General features: G+C 32.7%; 1 protein-coding gene across 1 annotated transcript in view; it reads right to left on the bottom strand.

Annotated features, from left to right (window-relative positions):
* The window catches only part of ChAT (Choline acetyltransferase), a 212,786-nt gene that overhangs the window by 70,648 nt on the left and 124,855 nt on the right, over positions 1-17,283 (bottom strand). The window contains exon 3 of the mRNA XM_075359890.1: positions 8,814-9,002. Coding sequence (XP_075216005.1) covers positions 8,814-8,960 — 147 coding nt within the window. The 5' untranslated portion in view covers positions 8,961-9,002. The remainder of the gene's footprint in view (positions 1-8,813; positions 9,003-17,283) is intronic.

The following is a 17,283-nucleotide window of genomic DNA, read 5'->3' as shown; positions in this document are numbered from 1 at the left end:
CCCGCCCGCCAGAGACCGGGTCTCAGTCATTAGCATTGCCTGCCTCTAACCACGGAGGAAGAACCAGGCCCGACTATGACGTTCCCAGCAGCCCTCTCCACAGCTGGGTCTCGATCTTAACTTTTTTCCCACCTACTGGCCCCTAGAGTCCCCAGCCCATCATTGTAGGCCGCACACCTAAGCATGCGACCACTCACGGATGGGGCTGTCCACCCTTCCCTACTCTGACATCATCTAGAACCCTCTTCTCTTCCCCTCTGCCACCTTGGCGGTGAGGACTTCGGTCGCGAAGGTCTCAGACTTCGTCCAGTTGGCCTCCGACTCTAAAATAAATGTCAACAGATTCTCTATCTGAAGCCCATTAATCTCGGCTGTTCTTCTCTGATTCTTAAGTTAGATCGGAGAAACCGACGACAGAACGCAAGTCGCCTCATACGAGACCGTACGATATCCTGCAGTGACACCAAGGAGAACATCCCTGTAGGCTCATAACATTACACCTAACGTTTGTGGCAGCGATCCATACCGGGGCCGCATATAGCAAAGAAGAGGCTACCACCGAGGCCATGAGTTTCCTCTTCGATGTCCTGGGCGCCCTCTGGCCAGTCAACAAGGCATTGATTGACCGAAACGTTTTTCCAGCCTTTTTGCAGAAATACAGTACGTGGTCCTTGAATTTCAGGTTTTTGTCCAACAGGACCACCAGGTAGCGTATACATGTTCACCTATTTATAGTCTGGCCGCCTACCCTTAAGACAAGGTCCCTTGCCGGACGCCGCATATTCGCATTTATGTACGAATAGATCCATACCATGATCACCCAACCATGTATAAACCCTTTATAGGGCTTGATTTACTTTTTCTCCACTTCTTCCGTAGCTCCGCTTACAAGAATGCCGAGATCATCGGCATAAGCGATTAGTTCAGTTTCCGCCGACATGGGAAGCCTGAAAACACCGTCATAAACAAGAATCCAGGTAAGATTCAAACTTTATCGTTGTATAAAGTTCCACTTACCAACAATTTTAAATATATTTCCAAGTACTTTCGGAGTTCGTACTTTCGGACATCTTATTTCTATAAGATGTTAATTCAAAATTCATATGTTATATGTGTAATTATTTTTAATTATTATATATCATTTTAAAAAAGAGCTTACCAGATTCCAGTTTAATTCCCTCTAGCGCTTTCGTCTATTGTGCCATATTCAAGAGGAATATAATTATGATTAAAATGATAAAACTACCATAATTGAATTATGTATATATATTTAATAATTGTTCGTCATTTTATTACTCGTCAAAAGTTAAAGTTTATGTTGAAAATTGCGGAATCAGTTTTGCCAACTTAATTATTAGCGTTCATTATCTGCTTATGCAAAATATCATCATTGAACTTAACTTGTTCATTTATTAATTTTAATTAATAAATATATATATGGAATTTTTCGAGATTAAAAGTGTTATAATAATTATTAGAAAAATCCAATACTTCCATAAATTTATTTGAATCATAATTATGCTTATTTTCCAGTATATGTTTAGCAAAATTTGAACGTATTGATAATACTAATAAACTTTGATAATATCAATATAAACAAAAATAATAAATTTATGACCCTTGATCTAAAAGATATGTATGCAATGATATAAACATGACTATAAATATAATTAATAGTATTTTGTCTAAATTGATTTATTAAAATTATGCCTTAAATATAATTATTTTAAATTCAGTAATAAATTCTATCAACAGGAGAATGGGCTTGCTGGCAGACATTTTTATGAATAATTTTGAAAATACAATTCTAACATCAATAATTAACAAACATCAAATCATACTATTTAAAAGATACGTGGATGATATTTAGATCATATTTAATATTAAAAAAAAACTAATAATGAAAATATAATAGTTAATGAAATTAACTCATTAGTCGTAATATTAAATTCACTTTTAATCAAGAAATTAAAAATAACATCAATTTTTTTAGATATAACAATAAAAATTTCAATAATAATAAATTGGACATAAATATATATAGGAAGCCAACCCAACAAGATACCATAATACACTGTAACTCTTTTCATCCATGGAACTAGAAAATAGCCAAATTCAGTTCATTAATCTACAGAGCAATTAAATATCTCAAACACAATACAATAAAATTAAATAATATTAAATGCATTGCCAAATCGAATGGATATAGTAATAATTTAATAGATAAATTGTACTTCAAAATAAAAAAATAAATTATATATAAGAGAAAAAATAAAACTAAAACATAATAACTCGGGAAACGATTATGTAAAAATAGAATAGAATTTAAATTATAGAAAATTTAATAAAATATATAAATCATTTAATCTGAAAACAGCAAATACAACTAAAACTCAAATAAATGGTAATAAATATAATTTGAACGGAGAAGGTGCGTACAGTTTGCACTTCACAAATGTGAAGGTTGCGCATTACGATATATTGGTATGACCAATCGATCATTTTTAAATGGAACTAAGGAATACATTAACTGTATAACAAAGAAATATAAAGACCGTTAAAATTTCGCTAAACATATATTAAAATAAGCATAATTATGATCCAAATAAATTTATGGAAGTATTGGATTGTTCTAATAATTATTATAAACTTTAATCTCGAAAAATTCCATACATACAATAATAATAACAACGAATTATTTTTCACTATCACATACTCCCCTGGGCCGGTCATACAATCAACTGAAGCTCAGCCCAGGAGAGCGTCCTTCAACACTGAGGACTTCCTCACCTACCGGCAGTACGTCCGGTATGGTAGTTCGCATCTTTTTTATCGCCTGCTTCCAATCTTCGAGAAGAGGTGTACCGGAACCGACTACGTCGTTCCCGGGCCCCTCCCTGGAGACCGGGTCTCGGTCTGTACTCTTTAATGTCTCACGCCTCTAACAATTGAGCAGGAAGAACCGCGCTTGACCAAGTCGCCCCCGGCTTCCCAACCCAGCAGCCGGGTCTGGGTCTTTAATTTTGCCTCATTCTAGTCTAAGGACCCCGGAGTCCGCGGTCGATCATCGTAACCGACACACCTCAGCATGTCGGCCCTCACAATCGAGGCTATTCGCTCTTCCCTAACTCTAAAATCCACGCCGGCGCCCCTCCGGCGCCCCTCGGCAAACGAATTAAAAGCCTTCCAATTTTCATCTGATGTTAAAATAAAACGTATTAAAGTCTCTGGCTGTAGCCCATCCACGCCGGGTTATGCCCGGAATGCGGAGTTGAGGACACAGTGGACCATGTCCTATATACATGTCCCCGGTACGAAGCTGAACGTACCAGAGTTGGTAGGGAACTTGAGAGAGTGCACTCCTTTTTGGATCTGTGAGTCAACTGGAGGACTCGCAGTGAATGGACGATAGTGGCCAGCTGCCTAAAATCTCTTGCCCAGGGCAGGGCGGCTGAAGGGATTTAGGATAGGAACCCGGGTGGCTAGGTTCCGTCTGAGCAGTTTGATTGACCGAAGGTAGGCGCTTAGGCAGCGTGTCTCGGTTAGATGTAATTGGTGTTCTAGTATTGAAATTAAGCTGTCGGCGGGGTTGCAGCCGCAGCCGGCGGGCATGGTTATCCTTGCCCGGGGGGTGCGGTCGCGCTCCGACGAGGGCGTTTATGAGCTAACTACACTGTCGGCGAGGCGTCTCTGGGTACTGCTCCGGTGGTATGCAGGGGTGTCTTGACGGCGGTTTGCGAAAGATGGTGAATGTCACGCGGGACTCCGCGATGGAGCTGTGCGGGAGTAGGCGTTATTCTCCTCTCCCGGGCGGACCGGAGCGGAGTCAGAAAGAAACTCATTGAGTAAATAAGCGGGGTTCTTAAGGGAACTAGGTCTAAATTTCGCTGTGTGAAACTTTAGTGGGAAAGTTTGTTATAGAGGTTGTTAATACCGTACTAACTCGGACTAAATCCGTACTAAATCAGATCCGATCTGAGACATTCAGAAATTGGCTCTTTAAAAAGTTAGGACTAGGCGCGGGGTCTTTATTCCGCGGTTAGGCTTCTAGCTTAGTTCCTGAGGGCGACGTGGTAGCTGTAGGTGTCCGTTGTCTTCTTTCTGAAGGCATAAACACATAAAACTGAATTTTACCGATGCAGATGTCCCTCGGGGCATCTGCATCGGTGGCATCTCTGCGGGGCCTGGACTGAAAGCTGTGGTGCGCAATCAGTTTGAGGGCGAGAAGATGTCCTCCGTTAAAGCCATTACTGGCTTGGAACGAAGGGGGTGGTGTAGCGACCGGACACGCTACGAGGTGGGATCTTCTCCCCTCGGGGGGGAATCGAGATGTAGCCCATCCAGGTCGGAAGGCAGAGCTCAAATACTATCTCTCGTGACGAATTACCGATGTAGATGTCCCTCGGGGCATCTGCATCGCTGGCATCTCCCCGTGGCCGGGCTGTACACTGTGAAATGTGTTACAGTTTGAGGGCAAGAAGATGTCCTCCGTTAAAGCCATTACTGGCAATGAATGGGGGGGAAGGGGTGTAGCGACTGACACGCTACGAGGCGGGATCTTCTCCCCTCGGGGGGGGGGGGGAATTGAGATGTAGCCCATCCAGGCCAGCCTGCCTACGTAAAACGCGCCATTCCTCACACTTGAAGATTGTATGTTCCGCAGTATCGACTCTACTACAATAGATGCAGCAGGGGGGACTACGTCTGTCGAACCTATGCAAATAATACTTGAAAGTCCCATGACCTGTTAACATTTGCATCATGAAGAGATTCATTTCGCCATGACCCCTATTTAGCCAAAGATCTAATCTAATCTGCCTGATCCAATTAGAACCTCCACCTGTCGTCCATTTTATTTTCCAGGAATTTCTCGTAGCCTCCATCGCATCACGTTTTCCCATACCTTCATATCGCTTCATTCGTTCTTTCACTTGCAGCACAATTGGCGGCGCTGAAGTTAACAAACAGGCTGCGTCATATGAAACGGTCCGATATCCACATATCACGGCCAACAACGTACGGCGATGTAAACTTTGAAGATGAGTTAAATTTCTTTTAACATCTACGGCGGCGCCCCAAACCGGTGCACATACAGAACAGAAGACATAACTGTAGACACTGTTAATCTTCTCTTGGAAGCTCTCGGAGCAGATTGAGCAGAAAGCAGCATTTTCAGCGACTTAAAAGTCTCCTCAGATCTCGCACAAGAGTCAAGAATGTGTTGCGTAAACTTACAAGATTTATCGATCCTGATACCCAAATATTTAATATTTTCACTGAATTGCAACGATTGGTCACCCAGTCTCAGGTCTATTCCGCCAATACGTCTTCTTCCCGTTAGGATGGTGAACATACATTTCTGTGGACCAAGTTCCAGCTCTTGATTAACCATCCGGTTACTAATTCTAGTTAACTCCATATTGCCGCGTTCCTCTATATCTGCTTCCGTCCTGCCACTCACCAGGACTACGAGATCGTCGGCATACGACACTAATTGAGTATCTGTCGGGATGGGAAGGTTAAGAACCCCATCGTACATCACTAACCATAATAGGGGGGGCCATCTGAGGCACCCCGCCAAAGACTTGAAATCTTAATTTACCTCCCAATCTGTCGGCCTCAATCCACCTCTCAGTCAAGTACTCTGCTATTTGTCTTCTTTGATAGGAACTAATCTCCTTCCTCGAATTAATAAATGAACAAGTTACGTTCGATGATGATATTTTGTATAAGCAGATAATGTATAATAATAATTAAGTTGGCTAAACTAATTCCACAATTTACAGAGCTCACAATAATTGTAATACTATTACAATACGGACGTAGTCTCATAAAATTTAACTTTTGACGAATAATAAAATGACGAACAATTATTATATATATATATATATATAATTCAATTATGGTAGTTTTATAATTTTAATCACGACTGATTGAGATGGCAAAATAGCCGAAAACGCTTGAGGATATTATACTGGAATTTGGTAAGCTGTTTTTAAAATTATATTATAATAGTGATTACACCAAACGATGCCATGTTCGAAAAACTAAATTATATTTGAATTAAACTGTGACGTTAATAATAGTCGGTCGTCAAGAAATACAAAATAATTTATACATCAATAAGATTGTATCGTCATGTCCGTAAGATGTTTACGACTATTATCTAATAGTCGTAAGAGTTAATCGTAGTAATATAGATAACAGTCGTAAACATCTTACAGACATGACGTTACAGTCTTATTGGCGTGTAGATTATCTTTTATTTCTTGACGACCGACTATTATGAAGGCAACAACTTTAATTTAAATATAATTATACATATAAAATATGAATTTTGAATTAATATATGAGAAATCCCTGACGATGGAGTAGCAACTCCGAAAGTACTTGGAAATATATTTAAAATTGTTGGTAAGTGAAAATTTATTTATTCAACTGTATTAATATCAACGGTGCCAAATGCTTAGAAAATTAAATCAAACTTTATCGATGTAAAGGTTAAATTTTAAGCTCTATTTTAAGTTGGGAAAATTCAGCATATGTTTGGCAGATTTTTTTGATAATAGATCTTATACATAAAAAAAATTGAGCTGAAAAGCAATTTCCACTCCGGATGGGTGTTGCACTGGACAGACCGGGCTGATTTTTTATTGTTCTATTCGGAATGACTCGCAGATATGTCATCAAACGTCATCTGACCAGAGATTTGAGTCTCCTTAGAGAATTCCTCAAAAGGTCCTCATTTATTACTTGTTTGAGAAACTTTTAAGGTTATTACTTACAGAACAATCACTTTGAAGGTCTACGGATGCTTGATGACATATCTGCCGACCATTCCAAGCAGAATAAAAAGAAATAGTTCAATCCGTCCAGTAAAACATCTGGACGGACTGGAAATATATTTTGACCTGTGGTAGGAAATACAAGTGAAAAATAAGGCGTTTAGGTATGAACGGGTTGTTAGTGGAGTAAGGGTTTTAGCCGACTTTTTAAAATGATAACATTACTTTGTAATAATAAAGCTGAGGAGCAGCAAGAGACTACTAGATTTTTCATTAAATTATTGCACTTTATGTGTACTTTGTATGTAACTCTTCATTACCATCAGTAACTCTTTACATCTAAAGATTTATGAGCCACTTTTATATTTTTATGTAAAGAACTTTTATAGCGCTAATTTTAGAAATAAAAAATGAAAACACCTTTTAATAAATTATTAAAGTAACACATTTAAAGCGCACATTTTAAGAAAAAAAGTATTATACTAAGAAATTCAAATGAACATATTTAGAGAGGAAATGACAAAGCTGAATACTGAAAAGAAAAAAAAAACATTTATCTCCAGTTACGAAATTTTTTCAGTGGTACAGATAATTTATTTAATAAATATATTATAAATATTGATTATACACTAATTTCTGACATGCTTCACAGGTTTTCTCATGCAAAATGTAAATAAACTTTGTATGAAAAAAATTGTTTTTATCCCAATTCAAGAAACATTTTGTAGTGGTCTGTCTATAGATTCTATTGATATCCAGGATTCTTTGATTATTGATATTAAATGGAATATTGAATTACAATAAATTCAGACATCTATTTGCTACTCAGGAAATGCAAATTCTCTTAATAAGAATAGTTATCATGTCTTAGAAGCACATAGATATAATGCCTTTCGTTTGATCTCGTTTTCACAAAGATCGATTGAATACTTTTAAAAGTAAAACTGCAAAAATAATTTTTGGGTACCGTAAAAGGTTTTACTAGTTTTAAAATATTTATAATTTATAAAAAAAATAATAAATTAGTGCGGTATTTTTATGGTTCATCTTATAGGAGATTAAATTAGGTATTAATTGGAATTTAATTTGGATACTAATTGGAATTACATTTTATGGTTTTTTTTTTAAAAATTGGTTAATAATTTATTTGCAATAATTGATCCACTTTTTTGGCGGAATTATTCATTATCAACAAATAATCTCTATTGATTTGTTACTTTTGTCGACAAAAAAAATTTAACCAAAATATGTTTTGAACTAAAATATTTAAAAAAAATTATTTTATTTGTATTTAACCAAAATATTGTTACAAAAGGTTTTTAAAAGCCGATGTATTTGCAGAATGTAATCAACAAGTTGTAAAAGAATTTAGGTTTGTAATACTTGACATAACAATCAGAAAATTAGAAGTCTAAAATAATAATCTTAAATTAGAACTAATTTATTTTGTTGTTGGAAGGATATACTAGGAATGGGATTCCTATTGGATAGTGGTTATTTAGTAAAAGTACGGCTTTATTTCCTTCTATTGGACACGGAAGGGTTAAATTATTTTAACTTTGCACTGTCTTTCTCAGCAATTATTATAGCTGTGTCGCATGTAAAGGATCTAAGGTACAAGAGACACTAGTCAGAGTTGCTTTGGTTTTAATGATGTTCATTATAACCAGACTCTTGTAGAGTGAAAGTGTTTCTTGCAAACACTTTTGTATTTTGGTCTGTTCGGCATTCCGATGTGCAACAGTATGTTGGCCTCTTCAGCAATAAAAAAAGCGACGCAGAACTTCTTAGCTCCTTCATATTTTAAATCATCTTGCCGTGGAATTTTGTTGTCTTGAAAATATTTATGTCAATTTTAGGAGAAGCTTGTATTTAATATTTTGTAAACTACAATAATAATTTCGTAAAGCTGTACTCGGCTTCATTTTTATATTAGTACCTGTGTATTAAAATTCAACTTAATGTTCTGGTATGTTATGTCTTTAAATACAATTATACAGACTCGAGAATTGATTAAATTAAACCTACCCAGTTGTCCATTCGTGACCTTCTCTGTATCAGAGCATCTTGGATGGAAGGTCCCGGATCTTCTACAAAACTTTGTACCAGACTGGATGCGTGGTCCAGCTGCGTTTCGGTCAATATCGGGTGCAAAGCAGCTAGATAATGTTGCATTGTCGTCTCCAGATCGGGGACAGGCAGTTTCGGTAGATCGCACTGAAACAAAAATAAATTGTTGTAGTATATTGTGCCTGCACGAATTAATAATAATAATAATAATAATAATAATAATAATAATAATAATAATAATAATAATAATAATAATAATAATAATAATAATAATAATAATAAAATAATTTAAAAAAAAGGATTGGTTTTACTGAATATTAGTCAATGAAAACATTCAGCTTGATAATTAGTATGTTTTAGTTGAATAATAAATATTATTACAGAAATAAAAGGGAAATAGAAATCAAATACATATTATTACAAATTATTACTATTAATACTATTACTATTAATATTAATATTACTATTAATATTATTATTATTAATATTAATACAATTTATTACATATTTTTTATAATTAAAATCTATAATATATTTTATCTTGTTTTAAATAAACTATTTAGAATTATAAAAAAAAATTGTTTCAAAAAATACCAAAAAGAAAGAAAAAAGGAGACAACCAATCTGTTCAGGAAAGTGATAATAAAAAACATACAAAAAAAAATGAGTCGGTAATGTAATTATAAACAAATTAATGTATAAGATTTTTTATGTACATTTATGTATCTTATAAACTTCATTTATTAATGTTATTATTGAATATTTAGTTAACAATAAAAATGCTGTCCTCTTCATTAGCCTACTGATACAGTTTTATATTTGCTGTGTGCATTTTCTGCGGTTGAACAGGTATTCGATTCCAGTTGTAAAGAGATAATGTTAGTCTTTAAAATTTTTTACCAATCTGCTCCGTACAACAATAAAAGAACAAATATATTTAGTACACGATTGCACGAACTAAGAATGAAATATGGTGATTTCTTCAAGACATGTTTCTAATCGATCGTATTGCTAATTTGCGTGACGTCATAGTCTTTAACGAGTGACTGCGTTGTTATGCGATGCAACTACTGTTTCTAGTTAAGTAAGTTTTTTTCTGATTATATATAACAGTCTTTTAGTTAATTAACGATATTGTGATTTATTTGCGGGTTTTAATTTTTGCCGTCGAATTAGGTTTTGTTCAACCTTAGTATTTAAGACTGTCAAAAAAATTAATACTGCAAACAATCATGTAAATATCTTTTACCGATAAATTTGAATGTAGCGTTTCTCATCGGTTTACCCTCGGAAATGTGTAATTCAGGAATATATTGTTAAGTGGAACGATACACGCTTGGTTTGAAGGAAGGAATAAGGGGGAAGGGTTTCTTCTCCCACCTACGCACGGAAACTTTGTACGAGTAAATCGTTCGGGGTTAGAAGTAAAGCGGACCTGAGGGTAGAAAGGAAGCAGACTCGAGGGGGTCGGGATGAAGTGCGAGGTGAAAACGAGAGAAGGGTCGTTCATTCTCAAGCGCACGAACCCTAATTGGGAACACGCGAAGCTACTATTGTTGACTCGACCGAGGGACAGAGGCGGACAGGGTTGTATTACTTCCAATACGTGCTGGAAAAATTGTATACTTGGTAGCCTGTATACACTAGCTGCTGTATAACACAATCTTTGCATGATTCCTCTTGCCCACACCTTAAGTAATTAACTTAAAATAAATTAAGCCTTTACTGACGTACTAACTTTTATAGACTAAACTTGCTCTGAATTTTTTTTGTCAACAACCATTTTAATTTATTATATTATTTTAAAAAATAATAAAATTACATAATATATTATTGTATCATTATAAAAATGCAGCTGCTCTGATTTAAAATAAAATTGATTGAGAAAAACATTTTTTAAATGAACTAACAGTATATTGATTAATTTTCAAAATGTATTTGATATATTAATTGTCATGTAAATATGATTCACAAATTGTAGAATTCTTTTAGTTTTTATTTCAGATTAGCTTAAAGATGTAGCCGTATCGAAATTAATGATGTATTTCCAGGGAAGCAACGTTTTTTAAAATGTCTTATGATACTTCATTTTTCTCTGAAAATTCTTTCTCGGATCTCCCAAAGCTTTTTGGGGAGCAGTATGAACGTTTTTCTCTTTTTGTCGTGAAAAGCATCTTAAATAAATAATTACGCTAAAAAGTTAAATTGAGAAAGTTTGGCAAAATCTTTTATTTACACCTTGAAAGATTTCGTCAGGTTTCCATTTTTTTTTGTAATTAAACCTTTTTTAGACTAAGAATCAGTCAATCAGCCAATTAATTCTTCTAGTTCTATTGCATCGATTCTTCCTCAGAATTTGTAATTATTGCTTGTTTTCTTCGGTAATGTATAATTACATTATAAAATTAATATTACATATTTTAATGTAATGTTATAATAAAAAATAAACTAGCATTAGCATTATATTAAAATAGATTATACTACACATTTTAAATTAGCATTAAAATTCAATCTTATTTGATACCATTTTAAATTAATAATATTCAAAATTTTCTCAATTTTGTGGTCAGCTTACATTTAATTTCCATATCTTTACTATTTCTTTATTAATGAAAAATTTGGCTATACTTTTCTTCATTCATAATATAACACTAGCCAGTCAGGACTCACTTCGTTCGCCTGACCGTCTAGTCAGGTGGCTCCGCACCCTGGACCTTCGACGCGTTCGTATCCTCATGTTTGTGAGAATATTAAGTGTTTTACAGATATTCATTAAAAAAAAAAAAGATTAGTAATTTTACTTAATTATATTTCTCTTGCCATGGTAAATATAGTGAAGTAAAAGGATTAATACGTTTACATATTTTATATATCTATATATAATATATCTTTCGTATCAATAAGCATGGTGCTTCTATACTTTTTATTTTTATAAAAAATTTCAAAAACTTATCTTTACAATAATTTTTTTTTAACAAAATGTAAAAAAATAATAAGTATAATTAATGTTAATGTAAACAACGTACTGCTTGTAGTACACAATACAATTTATTATACAGTTGTTAGTTCAATTTTTTTCCGCTAGACGGTAGCGCTCAACAACGGCTGCGCGCAGGATCCCGGCGCACACGTGTCCGCTCTGCGCCAACTGCAGGTAAAATAAAAGTCTGATATGGACACCATATGACTTCCTCGTACTCCTATTAAATTACATATACACATTTTTTTTTTTTAAATGAAAAGTACATAAAATTTTATTTCATTAACTTCTGATATTTTTTCTTTTATTTTATTGTTATTATTGAATTATTATTATTAATTATAATCTTTTTTTTTTTACATTCAGAGATAAATAATTATTAATAAATCAATATATTTAAATTAAAAAAAAAAAGTTTAAAAAAGGAGATGAAGTCGGATTCGAACCGATATGCCAGTCTGCCAATCTTTGCTAAAAAGAATAGACAGTTATTCTTAAAAAAAATATCTTCTCTATAAAACCATAATACAGACTTATTTATTTGTAACTTAATACAAATTTTGGTTTACCAGGTAGGATATTTATGCTTATGTTGCTATTTTTAATAAATTATCAAAAAAGTTTTTTTTAAAAAGTTTTTCTACCAATTTATCAAAAATACAATAAAAGATTTTAGTTTACGAAATATTATTACTCTGTCGAGGAAATTTTAAATGATATAAACATTTTAAAAATTGATTTTTTTTTCATCCCGTTCATTTGCACATAAATATGTGCTCAAAATAATCTTCATTAGCTCCTGAATTATGAATAATATTTTGTAGCTATTTTTACTTCCGTTTACGAAGTAAAGGTAATGTTCCTTGTACGAATTATTGTAATCGCGAAAAATTTCGGTTTTCAGATTTCAATGGAAATATCCATTTTGACAATCTCTGAATCCATTTTGACTAGTTTTGGCGTGATATCTATACGTACGTATGTATCTGGTATAACTCAAATACGATTAGCCGTAGAATGTTGACATTTTAGATTTAGGACTGCTGTAACATCTAGTTGTGCAGCTCCCCTTTTGATTATAATCGACTGAACAAAAGTGTCCAAAAAAGCCAAAGATCTAAAAAATTTGGATTTTGGACGTTTTCTTAACTGCAGTAATAAGCCCTCATTGAGAACTTATCAACAATATATCATAAGTGATAGTTATTTTCATTGGTTCAAGAGTTATAGCAAAACAAAATTTTAATTAATGAAATATTTAAATCTTACAGGGAAAGGCACATCGGTTTGAATAAGAGCTTCATCCCCTTTTTTTAATTTAAATATATTGATTTATTAATAATTATTAACTTGTGATTGTAAAAAAACTTTTACGATAAATAATAATTCAATAATAACAATAAAAAAAATGTTAAAAAATATAAGAAGTTATTAATGAAATAAAATTTTATGTACTTTTCATTTTTTTTAAATGCGTTTATGAAATTTATTAGGGGTACAAGGAAGTCATGTGGTGTCCACATTATCTAATTTGTGTGTAGATTTTTTTTATGCAACGGTTTATTTTTAAAATTCTAAGCATTAAAAATCGAACGTATATATTAATAATTTCATTAATATTTTTATTTTGTTCTTGTGTAGAATTTCTAAAATTATTTTTTATTACAGAAAATTTTGGGGAGTTTTATCTTTATAAAAGTTAAATGCTAAAATTTATTTGTAATTGGTTGATCTAAATTTATGTTTTGTCTCTTTGCATGATTTGTAAAGACACTAAGTTATATTGTGTATCATGATGGGTATTTTACAACTATGTTTTCACTGGGTTATAAACAATGAATTATACCTCTATAAGGATGTAGATGGTTTATGCTCTTGATGTATAACCACATTTATTGTGTTCACTTATTTTTTTATGCATTATTATTAATTTTAAGTTAATTTTTTTGTGATAATTTTCATGATCTAAGGAGTGACGTTGGTGGATCAAAACAATGAATGGTTTTTTGCACTCATAGAGCTACCAAATATATTTTGTATTAATGTTTTGGGAACTGGTTTTATATTTTTTTTACATTATTGCTGTACAATTTAATTTTTCTGTTGTTGTTGTTGTTATGGATACAACGATTGGGAGTAGATAGTCAAGATAAACTAGACTTTTGGATCACCGATAATTTATGAGATCATTAAAATAAAGAGATCTGATATTTTAATGAAAAATTAGCCTACTGCTTATTGAGGAAATTTAGGAATGCATATTTATCAATAAAAAGAGCATAAACAGGAGTACTGAGATAATAAACTATTCTGAATGAATCTAAAAGCTAGAAAAATTATAAGTCCTACCATTCCAAATCAGTAAAAATGATTATAATAATATTAAGCTGTACGATTAGGTTGTATAATAATATTAAGTTGTGCACCTTCCCTTTTGATTGTAATTGACTGGATCAAAAGTGTCCAAAAAAGCCCAAAATCCAAAAACATTTGGATTTTTGAATTTTTCTTAACTGCAGTAATATGCTCTCATTAAGAGCTTTTCAACGATATATCATAAATGGTACTTATCTTCGCTGGTTGCAGAATTATAGCAAAAAAATTTAATTAATGAAATATTTCGATCTTACAAGGGGAACACACATCGGTTCAAATCTGACTTCATCTCCTTTTTTTCATTTTTTTTTTAATTTAAATACATTGCTTTATTAATAATTACCCTCTGATTGAAAAAAACAATATGAAAAAAATCAGAAGTTATTAGTGAAATGAAATTTTATGTACTTTTCATTTTAATTTAAAAAAATTTACAGAGGTTAATAATTGTTATTAATAAATAAGTCAATATATTTAAATTATATATATATATAATTTAAATATATATATTTTATGAAGTCGAATTCGAACCGATGTGAGCATGATTAAGGATCCGACACGTTATCACTAACACTACATAACTACTTGAACGACGTGAAACAAAATTAATATATAAAATAATATAAAATGCTGATACGGACATCACAAAAAAATGTGATGCATTATGGTGGACACCACATTGCATCCAATTATGTAATTGTTCACTTTACTAAAGATTTGGAGGATCATATCTCACTTTCAAATGAAAAAGTTTAAATGAAGTGTAGCAAAAAATGTGTGTATGTAATTTAATAGGCGTACAAGGAAATCGTATGGTATCCACATCAGATATTTTAATTTTATTTAGTATCTTTATGTATTTACGTTAACATTATTTATGCTTGTTTATGTTTTAAATAATCAATATGATCTTTAAACACGTCTAGTTTTTAATTTTATTATTAATTGTGTATTTTATGTTGCTCATTTGTTCCAGATTTTTACCGTAATCCATCCAGGCAAATGTTAAGGCAGTTCCTTTTTTATCCGGGAATGGTATAATATTTACTTATTTCTGTTGTGATCTCTATAATTTATTTTTATGTACCGATCAGAATAAAAGATTATTTGTAATGTAAAAAAAAAAAAATAAATAAAATAGGAAAACATGAAATGAAAAAAATAAGTTCTGAAAGACCACTTTCATGTACTTAAAAAGTATTACAATAGTTCATTTTTTGAGTAAGCAGGATGGTCTTTTGTTAAATTAAATTGTAACCGAATTTATTTCTGAACGGAGATATTTATGAGTATTTTATTATGGAGAAATCAAAAAATTATCTTACACATACAATCGCAAAACCCCATTGGTGTTCTATAAAATTACTATTCTTCTGTACAATTGTTTATTTATTTTTGCGGGGCGGAAAGCAGCTAATATGTTTGGTTAGCTCACTGTCGCTTATCTTTTAAAACCTAGTCGCCTGATTAAAAATTTCTTTCTTTCTATACATTAATCAATAAAATATTAAAGGTTAACCGAATAAAATTAATATTTTGATTTGACAGAAGTTAATTAATGCCATCACGCAACGTGTAGAGGGGCATGCAATGTTTTCTGAAAGATTAATATCCATTCCAGCCGAGTGGGGTTGTTATTTTTCGCATCGATTGACGTTATGCCACCTGCGGTTTGCTCTTCTCTGGAAAAAGAGGAAAAGGAGAAAGGAATGACTTCGTTCCATATACGTCTCACTATCAGTGGCTTCCTGTTTATGTTATCTTTTAATATCTTTATCCCTTAGATCGTTTCACGAGAAACATAGGAATATATCCAGGGATCCTGGCGAGCATAGATATTTCTGGAAAAGTTAATATTACAATCAAAAAATTTAGCCTAAATGACATTTTTAAGAAAATTCTTGTAAAACCTCTCATAATTTATCAGAATAAATTTATAAACTTTTTAATGTCATTATTACTAAAAGATTTAAACAACAGATAAATATTAAAAATTAACACGACTGCCACAAAAAAAAACATTGCTGACAAACACTGCTCTTTAATACAGGATAGTAAAAGAGCGTGCGGGTGACAATTTTATAAATGTATTTGTGTATAGTAAAATCTTTTTTTCAACTTTTTTTAATTTATTTAAACATATAAGTATAATAATAATAAAAAACTGATAACTTCTCGGTTGGATGTTAAAATAACAGGAACACAAAATATTCAAAACCAAATAAATCACTATGCAAATAATAGAAATAAATATAAATACGCAGATAAAATATTTCGATCACAAATATTTCATATTATAATTCTTCAGATAAAAACAACCATTTTACAATATTTTGATATAATTAAAAGAATAATACAACATTTCGCTTTCAATGAGAGACTTTTGTATGTAGGCTTTATATATATATATATATATATACGAGGTGCGACAATAAAGTAATGAGACTGATGTGAAAAAAAATGTTGCTTACCGTTTTAGTCATGTTTAGTGTTGTCTCCTTCAAAGTAGTTCCTATCTGATTGCACACACTTATTCCAGCGCTTCTGCCATTGATGGTAACATTTCTGGAACTCATCTTCTGTAATATCCTCCAAGACCTTCGTCACAGCTTTTTGGACATCTTGTGTTGTTTGAAAATGGTGTCCCTTGACCGCCATTTTGACTTGGAAATAGAAAAAAGTCGCACGGAACGATATCTGGTGAATAAGGTGGCTGTGGTAGTTCTGAAATTTGTTTTGAGGTTAAAAATTGCTGTACTGACAGAGCAGTATGGGATGGCGCATTATCGTGATGCAGAATCCAATTATCAGGAATGTTGGCACGGACACGAAGAACTCGTTTACGAAGTCTTTCTAAAATTTCTTTGTAGAAATATTGGTTAACTGTTAGTCCAGGAGGCTCCCACTCTTTATGAACAATTCCCTTGGAATCGAAGAAGCACACAAGCTTGCATTTCACTTTTGACTTTGACAAACGAGCTTTTTTTGGTCTGGGTGATCCCTTTGAGCACCATTGCGAACTTTGGCGTTTTGTCTCTGGATCGTTTTGAAAAAAACAACCTTCATCACCAG

The sequence above is a fragment of the Lycorma delicatula genome, chromosome 3 (assembly GCF_047948215.1).
Source record: "Lycorma delicatula isolate Av1 chromosome 3, ASM4794821v1, whole genome shotgun sequence".
Taxonomy (NCBI): domain Eukaryota; kingdom Metazoa; phylum Arthropoda; class Insecta; order Hemiptera; family Fulgoridae; genus Lycorma; species Lycorma delicatula.
This window is presented reverse-complemented; position numbering and strand designations above follow the sequence as displayed.